Source organism: Anolis carolinensis, unplaced genomic scaffold (assembly GCF_035594765.1).
Source record: "Anolis carolinensis isolate JA03-04 unplaced genomic scaffold, rAnoCar3.1.pri scaffold_20, whole genome shotgun sequence".
Lineage (NCBI taxonomy): Eukaryota > Metazoa > Chordata > Lepidosauria > Squamata > Dactyloidae > Anolis > Anolis carolinensis.
The window spans coordinates 1,251,887-1,278,482 of record NW_026943830.1 but is presented as its reverse complement, the minus strand read 5'-3'; the positions used below and the strand labels follow the sequence as shown (position 1 = coordinate 1,278,482).

At 39.8% G+C, this 26,596-nt stretch overlaps 2 protein-coding genes and 1 long non-coding RNA gene across 4 annotated transcripts in view; 2 read left to right on the top strand and 1 right to left on the bottom strand.

Annotated features, from left to right (window-relative positions):
- The window catches only part of tfcp2 (transcription factor CP2), a 47,297-nt gene extending 43,031 nt beyond the window's left edge, over positions 1 to 4,266 (top strand). Inside the window, exons 14-16 of the mRNA XM_008103531.3 lie at positions 144 to 286; positions 1,421 to 1,472; positions 1,711 to 4,266. Of these exons, the coding sequence (XP_008101738.1) occupies positions 144 to 286; positions 1,421 to 1,472; positions 1,711 to 1,748 (233 nt within the window). The 3' untranslated portion in view covers positions 1,749 to 4,266. The remainder of the gene's footprint in view (positions 1 to 143; positions 287 to 1,420; positions 1,473 to 1,710) is intronic.
- On the bottom strand, positions 143 to 8,564 carry LOC134294771 (uncharacterized). Its single transcript, XR_010001465.1, has 2 exons — positions 8,374 to 8,564; positions 143 to 5,120 (listed from the first exon to the last, which is right to left on the bottom strand). It is a non-coding gene; the product is annotated as an uncharacterized LOC134294771 (long non-coding RNA).
- Positions 8,565 to 11,707: 3,143 nt separating this feature from the next.
- The window catches only part of csrnp2 (cysteine and serine rich nuclear protein 2), a 40,567-nt gene continuing 25,678 nt past the window's right edge, over positions 11,708 to 26,596 (top strand). For both annotated transcript variants that reach the window (XR_505616.3, XM_008103529.3), the window contains exon 1: positions 11,708 to 11,955. The gene's annotated coding sequence lies outside the window, so the exon portion shown is untranslated. The remainder of the gene's footprint in view (positions 11,956 to 26,596) is intronic.

Here is a 26,596-nt window from a genome sequence, read left to right as displayed (position 1 = left end):
CTCTCTCCTTACCGGGATTTACTGAGCTGCTTGTTGCATTTCCTTACTTTAAGCTCTATGCTCTCCCTCAGCCTCCCACCTAGCCATATCTTTTATGTGTATCCTGAAAATGTGCTCTTTGTTAACTATTCTTATTTCTGCAGTGTATCATGCCATCTACTTAGAAGAGTTGACTGCTGTGGAGTTGACAGAGAAAATTGCCCAACTTTTTAGCATTTCTGCTCAACAGATAAGTCAGATCTACAAACAAGGACCCACAGGGATACATGTACTTATAAGTGATGAGGTAAGAGTGCCTTGAGGATATTCAGAAACAGTGGAAATAAATATAAGCGATTAAAGATTAATCCAATCTCTTAGAATTAAAAAGGAAAATTGACATTAACATGATCTCATAGTGACTCATTGTGTTGAGTCCATATTTTTTGTTTAGTTTAACCTTCCCTAACTTGCTGCTCTCCAGACTCTCATTAACGCCAGCCAGAATAGCCAATGGTCAAAAGATTTGGGAATTATAATCTAAACTATGGAAGACACTAGATGGAGACAACTGTGTTATACTAATTGAAGCCCCCTTGCTTTTAGTAGGTCTACTCTTAAGTAGGACAAAGTCTGGATCCATCCCCTTATTTCCAGATGAGAACTTGTTCAGAATGGTTTACCATAAACACAAAATCTACCATGTTCATAGCAGTCTTGTATTTGCTGTGGAGGTGGCTTGAGGTTTTTGTTTTGCTGTCTGTGCTCCTGTTCAGGAGATTTCACCTCACTTTCTGTCCCTGTGAGAATTGGAAATTTGAAAAACATGGCTTGTTGTGGAAAGAAAGATTGGTGATAAAGCTTCAGTGGAGATACCCTTTCCCCATAATTCTTTCAGGAGTGAATTTCTCTTCCTAGAGGTAGATTGCTCTTACTTTCTGTTGTCTCGCCCCATAATTCACTATGAGTCATTTTTGAGAGGTGTTTGTAGTTTGAGTACTGCCTGTAGTGTTAATTTGAAGGAGGACAAAGCACCAAGTGTATTAGCAAGTTGGTATCCAAATCATCTTTGTAGGGAACTCAAAAGAGAGAGTGGGAGCTAGGGTAATTGAATAGTCTCCAAAAGTAGACACAGATGAATGAAATGAAACATTGTGGTTCTTACCTTGGAAGTTAGGAAAGAATATTCTAGAAAGTTTTTAAAGAACCTTTTCTCAATTCTTTGGCACTGGGTTTATTTCAATAGTAGCAGCTTAAAAGTGTTGCAAGGATGTGAGGTCTTTGCACTTTACTCAAAGCATAATTGAAGTAAGTATGATTATTTTTTTAAGATGGGCAGATTGTTTGAACACTTCTTATATCTAAAATAGTGCAATTGGCCTTTGATGAGTGAACAGTGGCCAGATCTCTACAGTTTACATTTTTTTATTCTTTCTTTTAGATGATACAGAACTTTCAAGATGAATCATGTTTTATCTTGGACACAATGAAAGGTACTTGTTTTTTCTTTCTTTCTTTCAATGCACAACACTACATTTTCCCATCCTGGAGAACATAGAACTCAATATATTCTCCTGCCCCTGCAACCCCAACTGAATATCAAAAGCACAGACAGTGTAACATATCTCTTGTGCAGCCATCCATCCTTTTCATTGGGAAGTGGGTGAAAGACAGCAGGGATGTACGCTTTTTATTTAATCAGACATTGATGATGCTATGCTTTCTTTGCAGCTGAAACCAATGATAGTTACCACATCATCTTAAAATAGATGGAGACTTGAACTTGTCAGATCTTCTCTTGCATATACAGCTTCATTGCCTGTTTTGGCATCTGGACACCAACACATACCCACAAAAGCAAATGAAACTCATCCTGTGACCACAGCATGTTGTCTTCTGTTAGGGGAACAACCTTGTACTATATACCACTGATGGCATGCAGTAGGCATTAATTATAAAATGCTGCTGCTGCTTGTTCAGAGTTAAGTGATAGTAGTTGCATTCAGTGGCCTGTTGAAACTGCCACACTGGCCAGGAATGAAACTTTGCAATCATGAGTCATGATAAGGATTGGCCTGAGGGTATGAAGAAGATAAAGAAGTCACCAGCCAATAGCAACTGCAACACTTCGATGGGTGACAATTCATGTTGTGGTGATGGAGCTCTGGACAGCTTGGAAATGAGTACCTGTTCTGTGGACCCACTTGATGGTTTGCCTCAGCTTTTCATGCTTTTTGGATATGTACTTCGCTATGATAGAGCTCTGGGAATGTCCAGGTTTCGGTTTTTGTTTTGTTTTGTTTTTTACCCAATGTGATGTAGAGACTTTGTTCCTACTTTGACTCTTTCATGCCTTGTGACAGTGTCTGTGTGCGTGCATGTAAGGATGATTTGTGGCTCTTTTTTGACAGTATGTTAGGAAACAATTGTGGGTTTATGAAATCTAACCATCCACAGGGATCCCTGTGCTATGATTGAAAAGGCTTCAAGTGTGCAAGAAGAAATGATGAAGTGGATGTCATGAGCAATTCTGTGCTACAGGACTCTGCTTGCTAAGACAGAGAGTGGAAGGAGTATGTTAAAAACTCCTGTGCAGAGCTTATTTGGGATATGTAGAATTGATGTACATTTTTAAATGAAATCCTGCTGGAAGCCATAGTAGCATATAGGAGTAGCATACAAAAGCTATGAAATCTATACAATGATGCCCACATATCTGTTTCTAGGGCAGTAACCAGTCTCTAGAGTAAAGGTTACCTCCTTTTAAAGTCCTTTACAAAAAGGTGAAGAACCCTTTTTTTCAATAAATGCTGAATTTAGTATGTTGCCTCAAAGGAGGTAGGAAATGGGGTTATATTAAGGACAAGTAGGATTACGGTTTAAAAAAAAACTTTGATTGATTGTTGTATATTGCTGCCTTCAAGCAAAAACTAGCTGAACAATGTTAATTTCCATCATTACACATACAAAGTACAGACAAATTAAGGTTATTTTCAGACAGACTTTGGATTGTGCTTCACGGAACATGTAAAACCATCAGTACTTTGTATGCTCAAACGAAATGATGGAATAGGATTAGAAATAACCCAGAGAGTATCTGGGTTTTATTTATTTCAGTTGCAGATAATGGCTGGTGTGCATTTGTGCACAGACAGTGAGATTTGTGCTACCGATTACTGCTAGAGATCCTCCCTTACCTAGTGATCCATAAAATTAAGGCGGTCTCTTTCCAGTTGTAACTGAAGATGGTGCATGCCAAAGGACAGAGGTTGTGGGACCTCTGATAATTTTGTGGCATAGGTTTAGAAGTGACACTGGCTTTCACATCATGATCTTAGTCAATTAAAATACGGTTAATCAAGCCATGGGGCCATGCATTTGTTCCTTCTCTGTTTTTCCCCTCCTGACCTGGTGCACGTGGCTTTCAAAGGAGGTAACTTTTAAAAGCAGAGTTTTCAATGAGTTAAAACCAAAAGTTCCTTCTGAGCTGACTATTGTTGTCCACTCTACCTAGCTGGTCCAGAGTATGTACTTCTTAGTGCACAAGTAGCACCATATTTTTTTACATTTTCCCCCTTTCCACCCACCTTTGTGCTTCAGATCCATTTTGAGTTTGTGTGTGAGGTTTGCAAGACAGAATGAGGGTAGCTCACAAAATTTGCCATTCTCCCTGCGCTGTCATGGTTTGTCATGTATATTTTTTGTTTTTAGTTGAATGAAACTATGAACTCGAAAGCATGGCTATGAGTATTTTCTTATGGTGTGAATTGAATCTCATTAGCTGGGTCTTTTTTATGGGAGAAGAAGCTGCTATGCAAAAGCGAATCTGTACAGAGATATCATATTTTGGGTCAGTGGTCCTGTCTGTGTTATTTCACTGACAGTGATTTTGGGTTGAAAACTATATTTTGATCTTTTTCACTTGTTCAGTGCAACGAGAGAATGGTGCACATGCCATGCTTTCATAAATTTTGTTTCATTCTTGCCTTTGTATTGAGATATATAATATCTTCAACGTTCTACATGCATCTACATTTAAATCAGGGTAAATTCATGGTGTTGCTATAAGCTGACAATTTGAAGTCCCATACACAAATATCCATCATATGTTAAAGTGAAGTTATTCACTGTATGATGAGGATGTACCAAAATAGAAATTTGCGGGATCTGTTGGTCTCTCAGCACTAATAACGTACTCTTTGTTTGTTTGTTTTTAATCGCATAAAAATGTGGACTTTCATCTTTGTTACTCACTACTCTGCCTTAGTAAATAAATTATTCATTTGACTTTCCTATTACTTTAACTAGTTAATGCAGTAGAAATTATTTCCAAATCTTTATAAAAATTTTGTTGATACAGCAAAGGATTGCCTACAGCTTGAATTAACTGATGTAAGTAAAGGTAAATGTTTTCCCTTGACATTAAATCTAGTCGTGTCCAACTGGAGGTTGGTACTCATCTCCATTTCTAAGACGAATAGCCAGCGTTGTCTGTAGACACCTCCAAGGTCATGTGGCTGGCATGACTGCATGGAGTGCTGTCACCTTCCCACTGTAGCGGTACCTATTGGTCTACTCCCATTTGCATGTTTTTGAACTGCTAGGTTGGCAGAAGCTGGGACTAACAGTGGGAGCTCTCCCTGCTCTTTGGATTCGAACAGCCGACCTTTTGGGCATCAAGTTCAGCAGCTCAGTAGTTTAACCTGCTGCGCCATTGGGGGATGTATGTAATATTAATTGTCATGGTAAGTATGAAGCCGTTGCTAAATCAAGCATTCTTCCAGGATGGATTTTCCAAAATGGATTCAATAAGGCAGTGGAAAAAAGAAAGGTGCATAGTTGCCCTTATCTTTATTGTGATCAGTAGGTGGGTTCACATCTCTCGTAAAGTCTGATGGACTTAGTAAACATCTCTACATTAAACCATGAACTTACACTATAGCATATTTTGTTATGCTCTTCTGCCTCAAGGCTGTAGTTGGAGAGGGGGGCTGGTCTCTTGAGATATTCTGGGCCTCTTCTTGAATGTTGAAGTTTCATTCAAAATGTCAACTATATTTTCTTCTTATAAAGATTCAAAAAGAAGCCAGTAGAAAGTGTTCTGCTTAATAAGTAAGCTCTCCTTCCAGTGTTTTGGGCCACTAAATACAAACAAATGGGTGGGAAGCAACAAGAAGCTGGTACTCCTTAATAGATTAAATATATGTATTCCCAATACATTTTGATCTATCATATGTCTTTCACCTCAATGCGAAATTTGTCGCGACCGTTGTTGGTAAAGACTTTCTGTAGAAACTCAAGAAACTATTGTATGCAGTGGTTGGTAGTACAGTTACCAACAGTATACGTTGGTTATACCTGGAGCCTGTTAATGATAAATTTACAATTAAGTTATTAAAGATTTCTTTGCATCATAGTATACACTTACTGGTATAGCTAACTCAGGCATGGGCAAACTTTGGCCCTCCAGGTGTTTTGGACTTCAGCTCCCACAATTCCTAGCAGCTGGTAGACTGTTCGGAATTATGGGAGTTGAAGTCCAAAACACCTGGAGGGCCAAAGTTTGCCCATACCTGAGCTAGAACGTAGCACTATTCTTCCTTGAGGATGTGGGCTTCAGTAAAAAAGAAAAAAGGGTCACACTAGGTTTTAGTACCAAAAAAAATCTAAAAAGGCTATTAGAATTATCCAATTATAAGTAGCAGTGGGCGACAAGTTCAATGGTTTAAACATCAATTTTGGAGTTATTCCATAGATTGGTCTAAATGGTGACATCTCAAAGTAGTCTCTAACTTACGGATAAGTTTTTTTTCAATGTTACTATCAAGCCAATTATCTTAACTGTCCTGTGGATTAAACTGGACAGTAAAGTTCCCTATACCTACATATGCCATTGGTGTTTAAACATCCATTTTAACTTTTCTAGTTGTCCGGGTTACCTATTTTTCTAATCTTCTTTCCTAGATAGAAACATACATTTCTAGACACACAGACACATAAACACAGCTCTTGCCAAAAGAAAATTAAAAGGAATATAGCGCTGCCCTCCAGGTGGGCTCCAGCACAGGTCATAGCATATCTTAATATAGAAAAAAATCCACATGTGTAAAGGAGAAAATATTTCAAGCTGCAAGTTTTCTCTGCCTGAGGATTCTAAACTGCAAATCCTAGGATTCCACAGGTTGTTGCCTTGGCAATTAAAATGGAATTGTAGAGCAGAAACTAGTGTGAAAGTGCCCAAGGTGACCTATTCAAGGACTGACCATTTCTGGTGAGCACTAGAAACAACTGCATTGAGCCTGAAGGTCTTATGGGATTCTAATAAATACTATTCAGGAATAAGTACTTTAATTTACTATATAGGAGTATAGTGCTAATGTCGGTATACCCAGACAGCTTTGGTGTGCAGAGTAGGGCCTGTAGAAATAACTTGTTCAGTTTTCATAAATCTTAAATACTTAAGAATTTTCTTAAATAAATACTTTTCTTCAAAAGCCATCAAGGATTTTAATACAGTAGAGTCTCTCTTATCCAACCTTCACTTATCCAATGTTCTGGATTATCCAACACAGTCTGCCTCCCGTCCTGATCCACAGCTGTTTCTCTAGGCAGTAAGGACTGAACTTTTTATGGATTTAACTTTTGACAATGTGTTACTCTAAAGTTCATTTTATGCACTTCTGTTTTTATTTGTAGTCAATTTTTAGTAGTCAGTGTTTTTGTTGTCAATGTTTTCAATACATTGCGATGTTTTGGTGCTAAATTCGTAAATACAGTAGTTACTACGTAACATTACCGTATATTGAACTGCTTTTTCTGTTGTTTGTTGTAAAACATGATGCTTTGGTGCTTAATTTGTAAAATCATAACGTAATTTGACGTTTAACAGGCTTTCCCTTAATTCCTCATTATCCAACATTTTTGCTTATCCAACGTTCTGCCAGCCCATTTCTTGGATAAGTGAGACTCTACTGTACATGAAATACTTCCCTTTTCTGCAAAGACCACACACTGCCATTTCTAGTCAAGCAATTCCATGTAAAACATTTGCTGCAGTTTTAAACCATGCATCATCATTTATGTAAGTACAGTCATCTCTCTACATTAGTGGTTTTGAATTATGTATACATATATTTGATTATGGATTTGATTGAAGCTGTTCTGTCTATGTTCTCTAGTGTGATTATAGCCAACTTCCTCTGTTCACACTGGAGAACCTAGAGTAGTGGTTCTCAACCTGTGGATCCCCCAGGTATTTTGGCCTACAGCTCACCGAAATCCCACCCATCTTACCAGTTGTTAGGATTTATGGGAGTTGAAGGCCAAAACATCTGGGGACCCATAGGTTGAGAACCACTGACCTTGAAGTTTCTAGAGAAAATACCTCTTTAGAAATTCTGTTGCCAGCTTCCAGTGGAAGTAAATAAAGTGATGCTGGAAGATCTATACAATTCCTAGAGAGATATTTTCTCATATAAAACAATACAAATTTCTTTTTGCAGTTTTTCACTCATTGGAGCCTGTGCCACTAATCCCAGTGAATGTGGAGAGCTGACGGTATACACATTTTAGGATTTCTAGGTAAAACACAGGCCAAGAACTCCTGTACCTTTAGTAGTAACATAGAAGAGGGGATGTATATTTCATCTGACAGTTCTAACATTTACAATAAACAGGATTTTGGTGGCATAGTGCTGATATGAAGGATGTGTGTGAGGGAGAGAGAAAGTTAGTTCTGTGAGCCATAACTTACTTCCCCACTTTCTCTTCTGTCCTCCCTTATTTGGTGTGGCATAGCATTTGTGCTGGTATTGCTGGAAAGTGAACCAAATGAACCAAGCTGGTCTTAAATTAAAGCTGCCATCCCAGCCCTACTTGAGTAGTTGTTCTAAAAGGCACTGGGAACATATATTACTATGTATAGAAGTTAAACCGCCTGCAGCAAAATACAGTGAGCTTCGATGGGGAGACTTGAAATACAGATTTTACATTTATATGCCAACCTCGGTCTTCAGCGTTACTTGTCACCAAAACATTAATATTCTTTCAAGGTGAGTAGACAGAAACTTTATATATATTTATAAATCTGTAAAATTTAGTGAAATTTGTTCTATAATGTAATGATAACTCTGCCACGATCAAGAATTGCAATGTGAGATTGTCAAGTACATCACTGTTTATACAGAAGGATATGGCTGCCTGTATCATAAATTACTGTGCATTAGACTCTCCGCTTCAGCAGGTTACATCTTGCATGGATTGAGTATCTTATTCAAAATCCAAAATTTTCTAAAATAACGAGAGACTGAGATAGTGATGTCTTTGCTTTTGAATGGTTCTTTGTACACAAAATTTGTTTCATGCTTAAAATAATTAAAAACTTGGCGTACGTACCTGGAATTGCCTGGGTGGTGCCAGAACTGCTGCCTGCCTGCTTCCTCTCTTCTCCAGCTCTGAGGCCTACCTCACAATGTCTCCATGGCAGTGCTCAGGCAACAGTGGACAGGCTATCTTTGTGGCTCTTCCTTTCCTATCTATCATATACCTCCATTTTCTCTTTTTTCTTTCTCTTCCCTTCTTTTCCTTCCTTCTTTCCTTCATTCCCTCCCTCCCACCCCTTCTTTCCTTCATTCCCTCCCTCCCATCCCTTCTTTCTTCCTTTCCTTTATCCTCTTTTCTTTTCTTCAGTTCCCTCATACCTTGCCCTCCCGTCTATCCTTCGTTTTTGCTTTCCCCTTTCTCTTTTTTTCTCCTCATAAACATGTCACCTTTGTTTCCCAGTGACATCACAAAAAGTCATATCATCTAGCAACAGCCTTTGTGGTAATATATACATAGATGTGGTAATATATACATACACAGTGTATAAAATTGCCTCTAGGGTATATATGAAACAAATGAATTTCATGTTAATACATGTAATATTATTAATAATATTGCAGTATTGTGGTATAGTACAGTATAGTAATAATAATACTTATAATGTGCTATGCAAATCATATAATATATTGTATATACATATAATATTGATAATAATGTAATACAATATAATACCAATAATATTACTATATAATAATAATATTAAGTAAACGGTGAAGGTTTCCCCCTGACATTAAGTCCTGTAGCTTCTGACTCTGGGGGTTGGTGCTCCTCTCCATTTCTAAGCCAAAGAGCCAGCATTGTCCGTAAATGCCTCCAAGGTTATGTGGCCGGCATGACTGCATGGATCGCCGTTACCTTCCTGCTGAAGCAGTACCTACTGATGTACTCACATTTGCATGTTTTCGAACTGCTAGGTTGGCAGATTATTATAATATATAGGTAAAAAGGTAAGGGTTTCCCCTGACGTTAAGTCCAGTCGTGTCTGACTCTGGGGGTTGGTGCTCATCTCCATTTCTAAGCTGAAGAGCTGGCGTCCGTAGACACCTCCAAGGTCATGTGGCTGGCATAACTGCATGGAACGCTGTTATATTATATATACTAAATATAATTACTACTGATAATATATCATACTGTTTTATTGCAGATTTGTATATTTTTAAGTTGTACTGTTTTTAATTGTAAGCCGCTTTGAATCTCCATATGGAGAGATAAAGCAGGATATAAATAAATCAATAAATAATAATGCTTATTCTTGACTCTAAATCCCAAGAGATTATCCTCTTTAAAAGAGAGTCAAAGTGGCCCACAACACTAAAAACTATACAAATTACCATTTAAAACTTACAACATATAAACATTAAAAGTATAATGAAACACAATGTTTAAGACAAATAGCTAAAACCAAAACTTTGGGTATGGGATACCCAATAGGTATTCATGTTCTTCAATGCTCTGCTAGGTGAACAAGAGGGGTAATAGAAGCTATTGGCAACCTCGTTATACTCAGCTTTGCAACTTCATCACTTGAGTATCCGGTTGCTGTCTCCTGCAGAATTCTGGGGCTTGTAGTTTAGCGAGGCCCAAGAGAATTTTAAAGGCCCCTCCCCTAAACTACAAACCACAGAATTTTGCAGGAGGCAGCAACCGGATTTCAAGTGGATAATTATGTTGTCCAAGGCTTTCATAGCCGGAATCACTAGGTTGCTGTGAGTTTTCCAGGCTGTATGGCAATGTTCTCAAAGCATTCTCTCCTGACGTTTTGCCTGCATCTATGGATGCTGTTGAAATCCACAAATGTGGACAATTTCAACAGAAAGGAGGAAACTATGAAAATGAACAAAAACTGGCTACCAGTATTAAACACTAAAATCAGGACTGTGCTGGTACAGCTGTACCAGAAGCTTCAACTTTATTTTCTTGCTGCTAATGTTTGCAGTCATAGGACAGGCCGCCTGTCAATCATCATTAAGTTTGGTTCCACCCCTTGTTCAGGGCTCTGGGAGGGAAGGAGCCATTTTTAAGTCAGTCTCTCTTAGGAAGCTAATCTATAGGATGTAGACCAGCTCATCCCGTAGAAAAGCTTCATATATTAATAACATCAGGGGATATAGAATAGCCGAGAAATCAGAAACAGGAATTCCAGGGGAAAGGGTCCCAAAAGATCTGGCTGAGAGCTTACAGCCTCTCAGCCTCACAGCTCCTGAGGGAAACAGCCCTGAAGTTTTCATAGAAACCTTGGAGAGAAAACAGCACCACAGATCCACGGAACCCCAGCTGAAACATCTGCAGGCCTTGGTTGGTAGGTCTATTCGATACCCAGATGCTTTTGGAATTGGTAGTGGGTCCCACATCAGCTAAGCCTATTTAATAGACAGCCTGGGAGAGGTTATAAGAGGGTTTTCACAGTTATCCAAAGCCAACTGCCTGTCCCCTGGGGACAAGACTGAAAGGGCCAACAGTTTATTAAGAAAACCTTGAAGTGTTATTTGACTCCTTGAAGATTTATTATTTGTTCATCAATAAAGACTTGATTATTTCATTAAAGACTCATGGGCCATCCTTTTCAGGAAAATCCTCAACAACCTCTCTTTTGAGGCGCCCTGGCTTCCCGCTGGGCATAAAGTATACGTCCTATACAAAGACAATACTTACAGGCCCAGCATGTGACAGAACAAGGACCGTAAATAAAGAACAACACTCTAAAAACAAGGGAATTACAGACAGGAAACAATCAGGGCCAGCTAATATCTCCCAACAAATAATTCCCCCAGGCAGGGAGCATCCAGGCTTTGAAGCTGCAAGGCTATTCAACGCTAATCAAGGTGATTAATTGCAACATTCACACTTTCCTCCAGCAGACAAGAGTTCTTTTTCGCACCCTGGCCGTTCCACATACAGAAACCCCATTTGCCTAGTTTCCAACAAACCTCCCAACCTCTGAGGATGCCTGCCATAGATGTGGGTGAAACTTCAGGAGAGAATGCTTCTAGAACATGGCCATACAGGCCGGAAAACTCACAGCAACCCGTGATTCCGGCCATGAAAGCCTTCGACAACACAAAAGTGGATAATTGCTCTGGTGTAATGAGGAGTTGTCACCGCTAAGTGGCGTGTACTTACTAATGCTTCCTCCACCTCCCTCCGAGGACTCCATTCCCCAGCGTCCACTGTGCTTTAAGAACAGCTTCTCGCAAGCGGCGTCCTTCCTAAGGCGCACGCGCAGTCCTAGTTGAGCGGGAGACTTCATTTCCCGACTTGCCGCGCACCCGCTCACGAGGGGGGGGGGGAGGAACGCCGAGGCGTGTCACGTGGTACCTGGTATAAAAGCGGTGCCGCGGCGCCGGCAGCCCTATTGTTATCCGCCGAGCGGAGCCGGGCGAGTGGGGTCTGTGCCCAGACGGGGCCATCGCCTTCCAGAGCCACCGCCGCCCTCCCGTGGCCTCCCCTCCTCTCCTCAGGCACGGAGCTGCCAGTTGAACACCGTCCCCTCCCGCTGGGGGATTTTTGGCTTGGCCCTGCAGCTCTGGCCTGTAAGGAGGGAGGGGAGGAAGAGGAGGGGCCGGCGGCCGGCCGGGCGGGAGGAACCTCTACCTGGTGAGTGAGTGAGAGAGAGAGAGAGCCAAGGCCTGAGGGAGGAGGGGGCGGGGCCTGTGAGGGGCGGGGCTAAGGGAAAGAGGGAAAAGGACCCTTTACAATGGAGGCTGGGCCCTCGCTCTCTTTCCGCATGGATGTCAATCAGGACAGGGGCCTGTATTAAAATGTGGGGCAAGAGTCTGTTCCTCACAAATCCTATCACTGACACCCTTTACCTCACAGGGGCCTCTTCATAGGTCGATTAGGAGTTGGCCTTCAATTGGGTGTATTTCATTGTAGGACTTAATTTTAATAGAGGGTTGCTGTGAGTTTTTCGGGCTGTATGGCCATGCTCCAGAAGTATTCTCTCCTGACGTTTCGCCCGCATCTATGGCAGGCATTCTCAGAGGTTGTGAGGTCTGGTGGAAACTAGGCAAGTGAGTTTTATATATCTGTGGAGTAATGTCCAGGGTGGGAGAAATAACTCTTGTCTGCCTGAGGGAAGTGTGAATGGTGCAATTGACATCTTGATTAGCATTGAATGGCCTTTCAGCTTCAAGATCTAACTGTTTCCTACCTGGGGAAATCCTTTGTTGGGAGGTGTTAGCTGGCCATGATTGATTCATGCCAGCTAACACTTCCCAACAAAGGATTCCCCCGGCAGTAAGCAGCCAGACTGAAGCTGAAAGACTATTTAATGCTAATCAAGATGGCCAGTTGCAACATCCAAATTGCCTCAAACAGACAAGAGTTCTTTCTCTCACCCTGGACATTATTCCACAGATATATAAACCCCACTTGCCTAGTTTCCAGCAGAACTCACAACCTCTGAGGATGACTGTCATAAATGTGGGCAAAACGTTAGAAAAGAATGCTTCTGGAACATGGCCATGCAGCCCGGAAAACTCAGCCATCCAGTGATTCCGGCCATGAAAGCCTTTGACAACACATTAATTTTAATAAGTCACAATTGTGGGTATTGTGTGTCTCCCCCCTCCTCCAAATAATAACGCTGCATCAGATTGCCCTCTTTTCTGCTGTTCTCGCTTTTATTGCTCTTGTTTTGAAAGATGTCTCCAGTCTAACTAGAGCAGTCATGGGCAAGCTTTGGCACTCTAGGTGTTTTGGACTTCAACTCCCACAATACCTGCTGTTAGGAATTGAAGTCCAAAACACCTGGAGGGCTGAAGTTTGCCCATGCCTGAACTTGAGGTTAAAGCGACTGTGGATGTATCTAAGCTGTAGAACTAATGCATAGCATTGTGTTGTCAAAGGCTTTCATGGCCAGGACCACAGGGTTGTTGTATGTCTTTCAGGCTGTGTGGCCATGTTCCAGAAGTATTCTTTCCTGACAACCTCTGAGGATGCCTGCCATAGATGTGGGCAAAACGTCAGGAGAGAATACTTCTGGAACATGGCCACACGGCCCGAAAGACATACAACTACCCTTTAATGCATAGCACTTTGTTTGCTATAGCTTAGTGCTGAGGAATCATGGGAGTTGTCATTTTACAAGATCTTTAGCCTTTCTCTGCAAAACAGTCCTGGAGCCTCACCAATCTACAATTCTCAGGATTCCATCTTATTGAGCCGAGGCAGTTAAACTGGTGTTGATTAATTTTGCAGTGTTGATGCATACAATGTTTATGTGACAAATTTACCCTTGTGTTTCTGTGTGTTACTCATGGTTAAATTTGCTACCTGAGTCAGTGTGCCCCAAAGGTTGGCTGGTGATTACCTCAGTAGCACTTTCCTCCCATTGTGGTGCATTGTCTCAGCTCTGGCTATTGCTTTAGGCCCCTTCCACACAGCTGTAGAAAATCCACATTTAATTAGATTATATAGTAGTGTGCACTCGGATAACCCAGTTCAAAGCACATATTGTGGATTACCTGCCTTGATATTCTGCATTATATGGCTGTGTGGAAGGGCCCTTAGTGTAGATTTGTGGCTTCACTTCTTTTTAGATATAGCAGCTAGATAGGTTTTTAAAGTGATGTTTTTTCTTTGCTGTGGCTGTTTTAAGGATCAGTAAGAAGTATAATGTTGTGGGGACAAGGCCTCCTATGAGGTACTTCACTATTGGAGTTTAAAATATGGTATGCACCAAATATTTTGGGATATGTGGGGCTATGCTAATACTTTATTTGTGGAGCTCCTGGGTTGTGCTGTTTTGGAAAGCGGCTTCATGTTTGTATAGCCCAAGACAAGATGTATTTGCCATTCTTCATTCTCTGGGTTGAAGCTGAGAAATCTTATTGCAGAGTGAACAAATTAGATGAGACATTACCATGCCATGATACAGTATTTTCAGGGAAGCCTCTTTACATTGAAGGAATTTATCGTCTCTCACAAAAAGTGATGTTTTGACACCACATCAGGGAGTAAGTAATATTTTATTTTGGAGGATAGGTTGGAAGTTATTCTCAGGAGTGGGGTGAATTCAGATGCTTTCACAGAGCTTCTATTAGCTTGTTTGGGGATTAATGCTGGCCTTAACAATAAGAATATAAAAGTATTCTAGTGTCAGTTTCAGATAATATGTAATAATAGTGTATATGCTTTTCCCCTACCTAGTGAGATCTTTAGAGGGTCTTGTATTTTTGGTATTCCTTTGTGGAAGGTTCTAGAATGTCTCTGTTCTTTGTTAGACTCATAGCTCCATGATCAGACTATGGGATCAAATGGGACATATCCTCATGATTATTTATAGCAAGTGTGAAGGTCATGAGAGATGGCTTTGTTTTATTGATCTGTTGGCACTTTCTGAGTTGAGATGTTACTTCCTCGCTTGCCTTGTGATACACCAAAGGTCACCTGTCCCTTTATACTTAGATTCTAGGAGGGATCATTTCTTCTGCAAATGAAGATGAGGCATGAAATCTTCCATTTATTTATTTATTTACATCACTTTTCCCCCGCCCTTCTCACCCGTAGGGACTCAGGGCGGCTTACAACAGTCGGCAGAATTCATTGCCCAAAACACATTCAATAAACAGTAACAAAATCAATTAAAAACTCTATTAAAACATGAATTATAAAGTTTTAAAGTGCAATATGTAATTAGATTCATCCAACTGACACCTTTCGCGTACGCCTTGATTCAAACAATATCACCTCAGATACTTATTCCTCGAATGCTTGAGCACACAGGCATGTCTTCATACTTTCCTAAAACCTAGGAGAGTCGGGGCTTGTCGAATACTACTGGGGAGAGCATTCCATAGCCGGGGAGCCACTACTGAGAAGGCCCTGTCCCTCGTTCCCACCAGCCAGGCCTGCGGGGCAGGTGGGACCGAGAGCAGGGCCTCTCCAGATGATCTTAACAACCTAATTGGTTCATAGGAGGAGATACGTTTGGAAAAGTAGTTTGGGCCAGAACCATTTAGGGCTTTATTGGTCAAAACCAGCACTTTAAAACCAGCAATTTAAAATTTAATTGAATAGCTGTGTTGTTCTCACAAATACTGTACCTGTGCAAATACCCATTACATCAACTTGTTTTCTGTTATGTGCTGAAGCAAAGAATTTTATAAAATTAAGAGGTCTAGAAAAGGTAGAAAAGCATGAACGTTAATAATAATACAGAAGCCATCTCTGTTATGTGTGTCATAGAGCTCTGGTGCGTCTCATACACTATCTATTCCTTGTAACTGCCCAAATGCTACCTCTTCATTTTTCATGTGCAGAAGACTTTGGAGAGGAAAGGTATTATTACATCAGCACTTGGCCTAAGTTGGGCATGGACATGCTTGGAAGCTGCAAGAAATTTTCTAAGCACTCTGAACCATTTGTGGCCTTCAATATATATTTGTGACTTCCCCCCTCCCCTCCGGTTTTCCCCATTTCCTAAAGGACTTGTGGAAGTTGCCATCTACACCCTGCTCTTCAGAAGCTGGAAAGTACTTTCCGCTGCTTTTTGCACAAGTTGCAGTTTGGAGTCCTGTGGAACTCAGAAATGAGGGATGGGAACATTGCCCTTCTCATGCTGGTATTTAGAGGTATTTGGTAGTAGTCTCTGGGTGTTACTTGGTGCAGCATCAATTCATGGAGGATATGATGGAGTGGCTGTATCTTTCTTTCGTAGTATAGACTGGAAGGAAAACTTCTCACCCCCACTGTGAGTGTCTGGTTTCACAGACCCCAGAGGGGTCTTGTGTGTACTAAAATGTGTTGTCAGGAAAATGATTTCTGGTGACAAGCAACATGTAAACCCTGTTGGAAGCACCTCACTATGTGAGTATTACCCAAGCTTCTGTCTCCATATCCTCATTTTCAAGTGTTGAAAGGTTCAGACACATTTATTGCTAATTTTGAATTTGAGAAATATTCATCATTCTTTTTATCTGATTAGTGATAGATTATATGTAATCTGTGATCCAGTTTTATAGCTCCAGATGTTTCCTCATTCTGTTGTCTTTTTGATCAGTGTAAGAAGAGTTTGGTGATGTATAAACGCAACAGAATTATTAAGTATATTCAGCTTAACAGTACTTAGTCAGGCAAGCAGTTGCTCTTTGACCCACTACAAGTTTCGGAGAATAGATGAGAATACATTGGAGTCTGAGCTGATCAAAACTACTATACCATAGAACCATATTTCATAGTGGCATTCCACTGGTAGAACAATGGGAGCACTGCACATATTCTGTCCACCCCCAAACTGGACTGGGAAAATTGGAAATGCCCTGGAGCTGTTTTAAACAAGGAAGATAATTTTATGGCTGGAAGAGGGGAGGAGCATCTTCCTATAACCTCCAGCAGAACCATTGTATTTAGTCCATAATAATAATTTCTCTAGAATTACAGCTTTCAGAGCCCTTGATGTAACACGGCTTTGTATTACAGTCCAAATATATGATACTGTAACATGCAAAGTTAAATGGCTGTAATTGAGCTGGAATATTTCTGTAATCATTTATTTCACACTTTCTGAAATTAAATTCCATGTAGCATATATGCACTTAAGCGGATTCAGACCTAATTTTTTCCACTCGTTGTCAAGTGCATAAGCCTTTTGCATGGTTGAGAAATAATCTGTTCTATACTTATATTACAGCTGATTCGTTACTTTCATTGATGGGAAATGAAAGGTTTGAATTACCTGTCATCCCTTGTAAATTTTGAGGAAAATGGAAACCTGCAGATAGAGGGTACTTGTCAGTTCATGCTAGTTCAAGCAGTACAAGGGGACTTGAGTAATGTAAGCCCTATAAATCAGTCAGGAGTCGAAGCAGAGAAAAAATGAGGCCCATGTGCATCAGTGTTTGACATAAATAAATTATATAAATATTCTGTCTTTTTGCCTAGTAGTTCAAGGTGTTGTATATCATTGCCCCTTCTCTTCAATTTATCCCTAAAGCAATCATGTGAGATATGTTAGGATGATAGATTGAAATGGTGCAATGATACCCATTGAGCTTGACCTCTGAAACAGGATTTGAACTCTCTTCTCCCCAACTTAGATCCAACTGGCTTCTTGATCAGTGCATATCAAGATATACATATTTGTTTTTTACAAAGTTATTTGTGAATGTTACCTACAAATGCCTATATTTTGGTGATAATTACAATCAAGTTATATAATTTTTCCATTTGGTAAAGTTCTGCCTATTCTTTGATTCTTTGTGTCTTCACTTGGTGAGCAGGTAGAGTAGTTTGCCAAGTCCCAATATGAGGACAAGATTAAAAATATATATGGAGTCTTGATTTTCATATGATCCCATTTCTGAACTCTGCAGATATTTTAACTTGCATGTAAAATTGATCTGCATTTTTGACAGTTTTACATGCCAGAATCCTACAGTGGTCTGATGATAATTGAAGTCTTTGACTTATGACTTTTCTTCTGTGGTTTGAGTTACTTAATTGTAATAAAACTGAAAGGCACAGCAGAAAACATTGGCTGAATTCAAGTGATCATGTGCTTATCTGATCAACTGAGGTGAAGATGCTTTGTAGATGCCTATTTTGTACCTTGCTTCATAACATGGTAGAAGATGCCATTTCATCATAGTTTATATTCTCATGGGAAAATTGTTAGCCCCAGTTACTGCTTTTGAAGCAAGCCAAGATGTTATATTACAGTCAGCTCACCACTTCACTGAAGTTAGGGGTAGAAGACCTCCATGAAAGTGAAAACCATAAACTTTATAAAATGTTTTTTTAACCTGAGGAAATATTTATTCAGAAATCTCTAGGTCCTCCTCCATGACTCTATTGTCAATTTCCGGTGGAGATTCCTAGAGAGAATCTCTAGGAATAATCAGATCTGCAGAAGTCAATCCTGTAAATGTGAAGTGCTGACAGTACAGTTTCAATGTATTGTTTCAAGACGGGTGAAGATAGTTTAAAACTAAGTTGTTGCATTCAGGTGATTAACAAAGAAAAAAGAATGGATAGACTGTATTTACAACTTGCACATAATAAGCCACAATCGGAGCATTGAAATGGGGGTAAATGGGGGGCTGCTTGTACTTACCTGACATAATGGTGCCTCTTTGTAGTGAGTTCAGTTCTGAAGAAATTATACGCATGCATAGTACTTATAATGCTTCTTCTTCCCTGCTGAAAATTTGTAAACATTTTTTCTGGAAAACATTGAGAACCTAGGGCTATGCTGGACTTGTTACACATTTTAAGTTTGAGTTCTTTATTTGGTTATGAGGCTAGTATCAGAAGAAGGAGTGGGATGTGTTCTACTGGATCTGGAAAAATTATGAATAGGTGGACAGCTCACAACAGCCTAATGAACATACTAGTCATTTATAAAGTGGGAGTTGTTAATTTTTACATCAAAAGCATGTTTTGACAAATTTATGATTATAACATGTACGTAAGTTCCATAATTGATAAAAACAGCATTAAAGGATTTGTATTTCTGTTAGAGTGCATTTTTTGACCTTGATGCAAACCAATCTGTGGAACTTTGCCCTGAAACTTGTATTTTGGGGCAGTGATACCCAAGATAGCAAGACTACTTTAATATATAGTCATGCCCAACAAAATTAACAACTCGGTAAATCACTAATGAGTATTTGTTAATTATTGGTTATGGTGGCCATCTCTGTAGGTATACATTTATTATAAGAATATTTTTCTCTGTCTTGTGGTGTGTGCCCCCCCCCCCCAATTTTCATTGTCTTTGTATGGAAAACATCTTTCTCCACCCCTCCTGTTTGAGATCTTGTGACTAATCTATAGAGCTGATACAGTGTGTGAAAAGATGTCATAAGTCTGCTTTATGTTTGTTATTTGGAGCATCAGTGTTCCTCTCAGTACATTGGCTTGGACTGAGCATTAGCAAGGCTGTTGACCCAGTAATTGTTTGGAATAGTGATGGTGCATGTTACTTTGAGACATTCCCTGCTTCCTTTTGTTTTTGCAGGAAGCGAATAGTATGTGTAGGGTTTTTGTCGAGTCTTTGTGCTTTGTGTCCTCCGATGACATCACTGAATACTAGTGCAGTTTACGTCTCTGCAGTGATGGTGCCATGCCATTCAGGGAAACATTTTGACTGCATATATAGGGAAAGTTTGGAGTTTATGATGAGAAGATTCTGTTGCGGCAGGGTATGAAATCATAAAGGTAAGAGGGCTCAGCCTGGAATAACTTGGTCCCCCCTTTGGGAATGCTGTTAACTCCTTTAATACTTGTTCAAAAACCTTTTCTAAAATATGTCCATTGGTGACCTTAGACACAAACATATTTAAATATTCTGCTGTGTTTCAATGCTTGGATCAGCTTTCAGTTATACCGAAACACCTCCACTTTATTCAGAAAGGGATCTTTCTTTGAATAATGCTGTGGAATCCCAAAATAGCCAGAGTCTCTTGCAGTGCTGCGGGTGAAGTTGATGAAGTCTGTTTGGGTGGGGCCAGGCTGTCTTTGCTTTTTACCCTCATCCTGCTGATGCTCTCATCCATACAGAATAAGGTCCAAAGACTGTTGGCTTTTGCTAATCTAGCAGGTGAACTAGCATTTGTGGCATCTTGCTCCTTGTGTAGCCTATTCTTTGTGCCATTTACTTATTTAAAGCATTCATCCACCAACCTTTAGCTAAAAAAGTTTGCCAAAGTAACTAAAATATATATATACAGTGTGGCAGTCCCATACTCAGATTTCCAGTATAAATTGAAAGTGTAACACAATTAATTAAGGGATCCAGTACTTTTGGATTGATGTCACTTGGGGAGAGCCAGACATTATTGGTCTCCCCACAGAGGTAGTGGGCAGCTGTGCTTATTCTTGTTCTCATTCTCTGCTTATTTTGCCCAAATTTTGTTCATCAACTTCTTATATGTCCTAGTTGTAAGACATGTTACTTATTTTGTACTAGCTTTATCTGGCCACTCGTTGCTGTGGCTCAGTCTGGTTAAATGGAAAAGAAAGAAAAGAGAAAGAGCTGGTTTATAATATATATAATTTCATCATGCTTGTGGGTATACAGTATTTTTTGTTGTTCCATTGTCTGTGCAGATATAGAGAATGTCTGGTTTGGCAACTTTAGAACACGCAACATATAATTGTCCATGTGAGAAGCAATCCATGTGTAGATTTCTAAAGATTGCCCCTGACCATAAATTATGTAGTATAGCATGTGTTGCTTTGACGTTCAGTAGATGGTGTTGTTTTTGCTAAAAAGCATATTTTTACTTGTCACAGGTGTGACATCGATATAATAGTAGGTATGTAAAAACATGGGAACATGTGCCTTTTCGAATGCCACATTGTGTCCAATTTTCAAAGCGATTGGTCAAGAATTTTGGGAGATTGGAGATTTTGAACAAAGAAACAGTTACATTTGTATTTACGTAGGAAAATTTTAAGTTGTAATGTTTTTTATTGTGATCCGCTTTGAAGCCTCTTCTGCACAGCTGAATAAAATCCCACATTATCTGCTTTGAACTGGGTTATATGGCAGTGTGGATTGAGATAACCCAGGTCAAAACAGATATTGTAGGATTTTCTGCCTTGATAATCTGGTGCCACTTCCACGCAGCTGGCTAAAATCGACATTGAATCAGATTATGTGGTAGTGTGGACTCAGATAATCCAGCTCAAAGCATATATTGTGGATTATCTGCCTTGATATGTTGGGTTATATTGCTGTGGGGAAAAGCTCAGAGGAAGAGATAAAGCGGAATATAAATAAATAAATAAATTCTGTATGTGGCATTCAACCTTTGAGCCGCCTCCTGGTTTTTTTTGTTGTTGTTTTTTTTTTGGTTTTTTTTTTTTGACGTCATTTGTTTTGCACTGGATTGTGAAAGTGGTGTCGAACTGCATCAGATCAACAGTGTGTTCTCTAGGCATACTGATATTCCAGACAGTGGAGAATTCCAATGCAAGTGAAACTAAATCTGAATCTATGAGAATTCGATCTAGCAATGCATTCGGGAAGATTGGAATAGAATTGTCAAATGTGTAGTATAGCATGTGTTGCTTGAACATCCAGCAGATGGTGCTGTTTTTGAAGAAAAGCATATTTTTACCTGTCACAGGTGTGACATTGATATAATGGTAGGTAAAGGTTTTCCCCTGACATTAGGTCTAGTCGTGTCAACTTTGGGGGCTGGGAGCTCATCTCAATTTCTAAGCTGAAGAGCCAGCTTTGTCTGTAGACGTCTCCAAGGTCATGTGGCTGGCATGACTGCATGGAGGACCGTTACCTTCCGGCTGGAGCAGTACCTATTGATCTACTCACATTTGCATGTTTTCAAACTGCTAGGTTGGCAGAAGCTGGGGCTAATAGCGAGAGCTCCCCGGATTCGAACTGCCAACCTTTCGGTCAGCAAGTTCAGCGGATCAGCAGTTTAATCCTCTGCGCCACCAGGGGCTTCCTATAATAATAGTAGGTATGTGAAAACATAAAAAATGTGCCTGTTCGATTGCTATGTTGTGTCAAAATTTCAAAGCAATCGATTAAGTATTTCAGAGATTTAACATTCTGAACAAACAGACATTTACATTTTTATTTATATAGATAGATAGTTGAGTTAATGGTTAATGGCCATCTGTCAGGGGTGCTTTGAATGCAATTTCCTGCTTCTTAGCAGTGGAGTGGACTGAATGGCCCATGAGGTTTCTTCCAACTCTATTATTCTATGATTCTGTGGTGCCAGACCCGTACTTCATGTGCTGGACTTGGGCAGGAATAGCTGTAAGCTTGCAGATTCCATCTCTACCCTGTTTCCCCTAAAATAAGACATGCCCAGAAAATAAGACCTAGCAGAGGTTTTGCTGAATTGCTAAATATAAGGCCTCTCCCGAAAGTAAGACCTAGCAAAGTTTTGTTTGGAAGCATGCCCGCCAAACAGAACATTACAGCCTGCAGGATTGGCAAACATACATACCATAGATTGTTGTACATGGGAATAATGGTAGTAAAAAGAAATTATTGATAGGATTCACAGTTTGTCTGGTTATGCTGGTTTGTGATGACAACTACTGTACAGTATATAATCAATGTTCATTTTTTTGTTCAACAATAAATGTGAATTCTTCATGGAAAAATAAGACATCCCCTGAAAATAAGACCGAGTGCATCTTTGGGAGCAAAAATTAATATAAGACACTGTCTTATTTTCAGGGAAACACGGTAGTTACAGGTTTTGTATGTCACATTCCCTTCAGAAGTCAACATAGCAGACATGATAATCTCTTCTCCTCAACACCAATTTTATCCTCAAAATATTTCTTGGTTGACTTGCTCAAGATCTTACAGTGAGCTTCATGGATGTCTATAGATTTGGATATGGATTTTTCAGTACTTTTACCAAAATACTACTGCAGGACACCTTTGAGTGAGAGTAGTACCCGTCTTAGCCCCAACAGCTTGAAAACGTTGGGACTAAAACTTAGGCTCACGATCTGTGGATTCGACCCACTATGCATTCAAATGTCCATATTACCGTACATTTAAATCCACAGTGAGGAGTGTGCAGATACCCACTTCTGCCTGGCTGGACTTCTTGTCACTTCTGCTATTGCCTTATGCGATTTTCAATAGGGGCTTATTGCATAAGATTTGCTTTGCGAGGCTTCAGAGTCTTTCTCACAAGACTGTGCAGTTTTGCAAGGCTTGCAGAGACTCCCAGTGTGAGTTGAGGGTTAAACAGTAAGACCCTATTAAAATAGCATAAGGCAGCAGTGTAAGTGAGGACAAGCCCTAGCTACACCACATTCTTCATCCTCCTCTCCGCCAGGGAGTCTGTTAGCTGCCCGCTTCTGCTTTCTGCTCTCCTACCATAGAGTGTATAGAACCAATTCACTGCAGATATTGATTGCTCACTGTAATGACCTTCAAGGGAGTAACTGGTGGTTTCATCCTGTAGGTTAGCATTCACTGCCTCAGCCCATAGTCTATGATTTGGCAGCTAAAGCATCATTTTCTAGTCAGTAAGTGACATGATTTTGTTTGCAGATAGTCTGAAAGTTAGTCAGCTGTTCCCCATTTCCTGTAAAACTTGTGAAGGAGTAGCCGTGGAGAGTCTTGCACATAGCTCCAGATTTGGGGTCAATAAATAGCATTTAGGATTCTGTGTAAGGCAACCACCTCCTCCTGCCTTGGTACAGCTATAATTCCTAATGAAAGGGGTGCATACTTGAAGCAGGGCCTGTAATGCTAGCATTGGTCTGATTCTGGATCATTTCTCAGCCCAGATGCTCATAACCATGTCTATCAGATTTCACAGTACACAGTTCCTGTTTCCCAAAAAAATTAAAGTCGAGGGTATAGTTCACTCTCCTGCATCTAAAAAAGCTAGCTACTGTAAATGTATAAATGTAAGAACTGGTTGCTCTTAGTGGAGTCTATACTACATTTCTGGGGAATATGAGCAGCAGAGATAGAAAGGGATAAAATAGTGGCAAATAAGTTTTGCTTTCCACACCCAGCAATAAGTCACACATAGTAGAGATGTGTCAGAATTGCTCCCCTGTAGAACAGGGGATTGGAATGAAACAAGTAAAGATAGAATGATTCATATAGGGATGCTGCCTCCCTTGTGTAAAGATGAGCAGTTAGGTGATAAGCTTGTATTTATTTGGGGCCATGTTATTAAAAATCGTTCTTTCTTGCAGGGCAAATGGGTTCTTGTAAAATTATTTCTCTCTTTCTACCTTCTTTCTATGTTTTTTTTACTACAAAGATATTTCCCCAGTAGATTAGACTTTTTTTCTCCTCACCTGTCAATCTCTCGTGATAATGCACAGTGAGATAGTAGCAGGCCAGGATTTCAAGGCCTCCTAATGCCAATATTGTGGGAATTGTCTCTCCTAAGAAATTAAGACCATGACAGCAAGTTTTCCTTTTTATTATAGCTGTTGTGCGTTGCCTACAAACCTTAGAAGACAATGTAGCATTGAAATTCACATTGTTGGCTAGCCTGGTTCCTTTTGTTCATAAACTTATTATTCTTGAAGGAGCTTCTCTTATCAACTGAGCAGTGGCATTGCAAATAATTTGGTTTGTAATATGCCAGTCACATAAATATATCCAGCGAGTCGCCTATTACATATCCCTGGCTCAGACAGGATTTTGGGACTAGGAATTATTTTAGAATAGAGATTATGTTATCTTCCTTGAAAAAAAGATTTTTAAAAATAAATCTTAGTGTTGGCAGAACGATAGGATCACAGTAACATAAGTCTTGACATATCTACTTCTAGAGCATGAAAACCTGCCTGGAGCAAAAAAGATTGTGAAAAAGAGTAAGGTGTGTGTATATACACACACATACACCTATGTACTTACATACATAAACTCCACTGAACGGTGAAGATACTGTTGCCCTGCCTCTTCCTTATCATTGGGGCATAGGGGTCTTCAAGGCTTGGAAATTCTTATGCATCCGCTACCACCTTTACATTCATACATAATTTTGGAACTACCGTAATTGTAAATGTCTGTCCATGTGGGCTAATGTATTTATTTGCTTACAACACCTGAGACCAAATCCAGTTAAGTATAAAAAGATTCTGTTGATTGTTATTGATCTCCAGACTATAATTAGAAAACAGGATGGTTTGCATTTGGTGAGAGGCAATGGGCAAAATTCTGAAAATCATATTGTGAACAGGGGCCAGGGCTTGAATATGGAATACTTGCTTGTGTTTGTTGTGGATGTTCTAAAAGAGCTTCCTTTTGTATTTACTACTTTGAAGTTGAGCATCTGTATCAAGGTAGTTTTAAAAAATGTCACTTTTACGTATTTTAGAGTAAACTGTGAGGAATTTGCAGATGTTCTAATCTGGATGCTGGGAATAAGGCTGATAAGAAAATGAAGAAAGCAGCAAGCATGCCAAGAACACAAGCTGGAATTAGTTTTCTTTAAGGATGAATCTTTTAAGACAGTCTTGCAGCCCAACTCCTGAGGGAATGCTTGCCTGGTCTGAGTAGTTTCTCATTCTTTCTCTATCCATATTTCTCCATCCATATGCCTCAATTCAATTCAAGAACATAAAATGGAATGTCACAAAACAGAACCTAAAAAAAGTGGAATAAACATAGAGAACTGGGAAGTCCTGGTCCTCGAGCATTGTACCAACAGTGCTATGGATTTTGAAGAGGCACTAATAGAGGACAAAAGGAACAAACTTGCCAAGGGGAAGAAGGCGTGTCAAAAAAATCCTTGTCATGACCACCTTCATCTGGAAATCTATGTCCTCATTATGAAAGACCATGGACATCCAAAATAGGTCTCTACAGTCAAAGACTGTGATACGTGGAAGACCATCATTCTTGACCATGGGGGATCCCTATGATGTGAGGGCTAAAAGTCCAGCTGGATCTTGTAGCAGTTATTATAGCCCCATGTTTAGCTTGGCTTCTTAATCTGGTAGTTTTTAAGGTCAAAAGCCAAGTCTATCACATAGATAGCCATTTAATTTGATTGCTTTTCAAATGGGACATCTTTCTTACTGCTTCACTTCTGCCCTAGAATGGCAAATTTCAACACTTTATGTGAAATTAGGATTTTTTTGTTACTAATTGCATATTAAACTAAACCAGCAGTTCACTGCAACACTGATATATTCTTATATAGAACAGTTGTGTCTTGCATGAGATAGAGTAGGAATAGTGGTATAGTATAGAAACTGGAACTGCTGGCAGCGAAAACAGAAGCTGAGAATCTGTTATACGGAAGAAAGAGTGAGATGTGTGGACCAAGAGAACAGTGCAGCGACAGAAACAATAACAGATAGATTTTGTGGAGTTCAGTGCTCAAAAAAGAATAAGAGGTGAGGAGAGATCTTAAAATGTAATTATGTGAACTGGTTGGCTTGTAAAGTGCTGAGACAGGCTCAAGCAACAGCAATGAGAGGCCTAAAGCAACAATAATATGTTTTCCTCCTTCTGATATTAGTCTAGGGAGTGAGGAGAAGGAATGAGAAAAATAGCAAAGTGTCTCAATGCAAAAATTAACTACAGTATTCCATTGTCTCTGACATTTTTGCAATGCAGGCATGAGGTTTCCAACATACCAGTGTCCCTTGGAATGTTTTGCACGGCTATTAATCTTCTAAATGAACACATATTCATCTCTAAACCAATCCAGTGTTAACTTACTTTTCCTCTGGTCCTCTTACCATGGTGATAGTGTTTGATAACATCTCTTGTGTATGGGGAAGGTTTCTCTTGGCTTGTAAAGCAGATGTA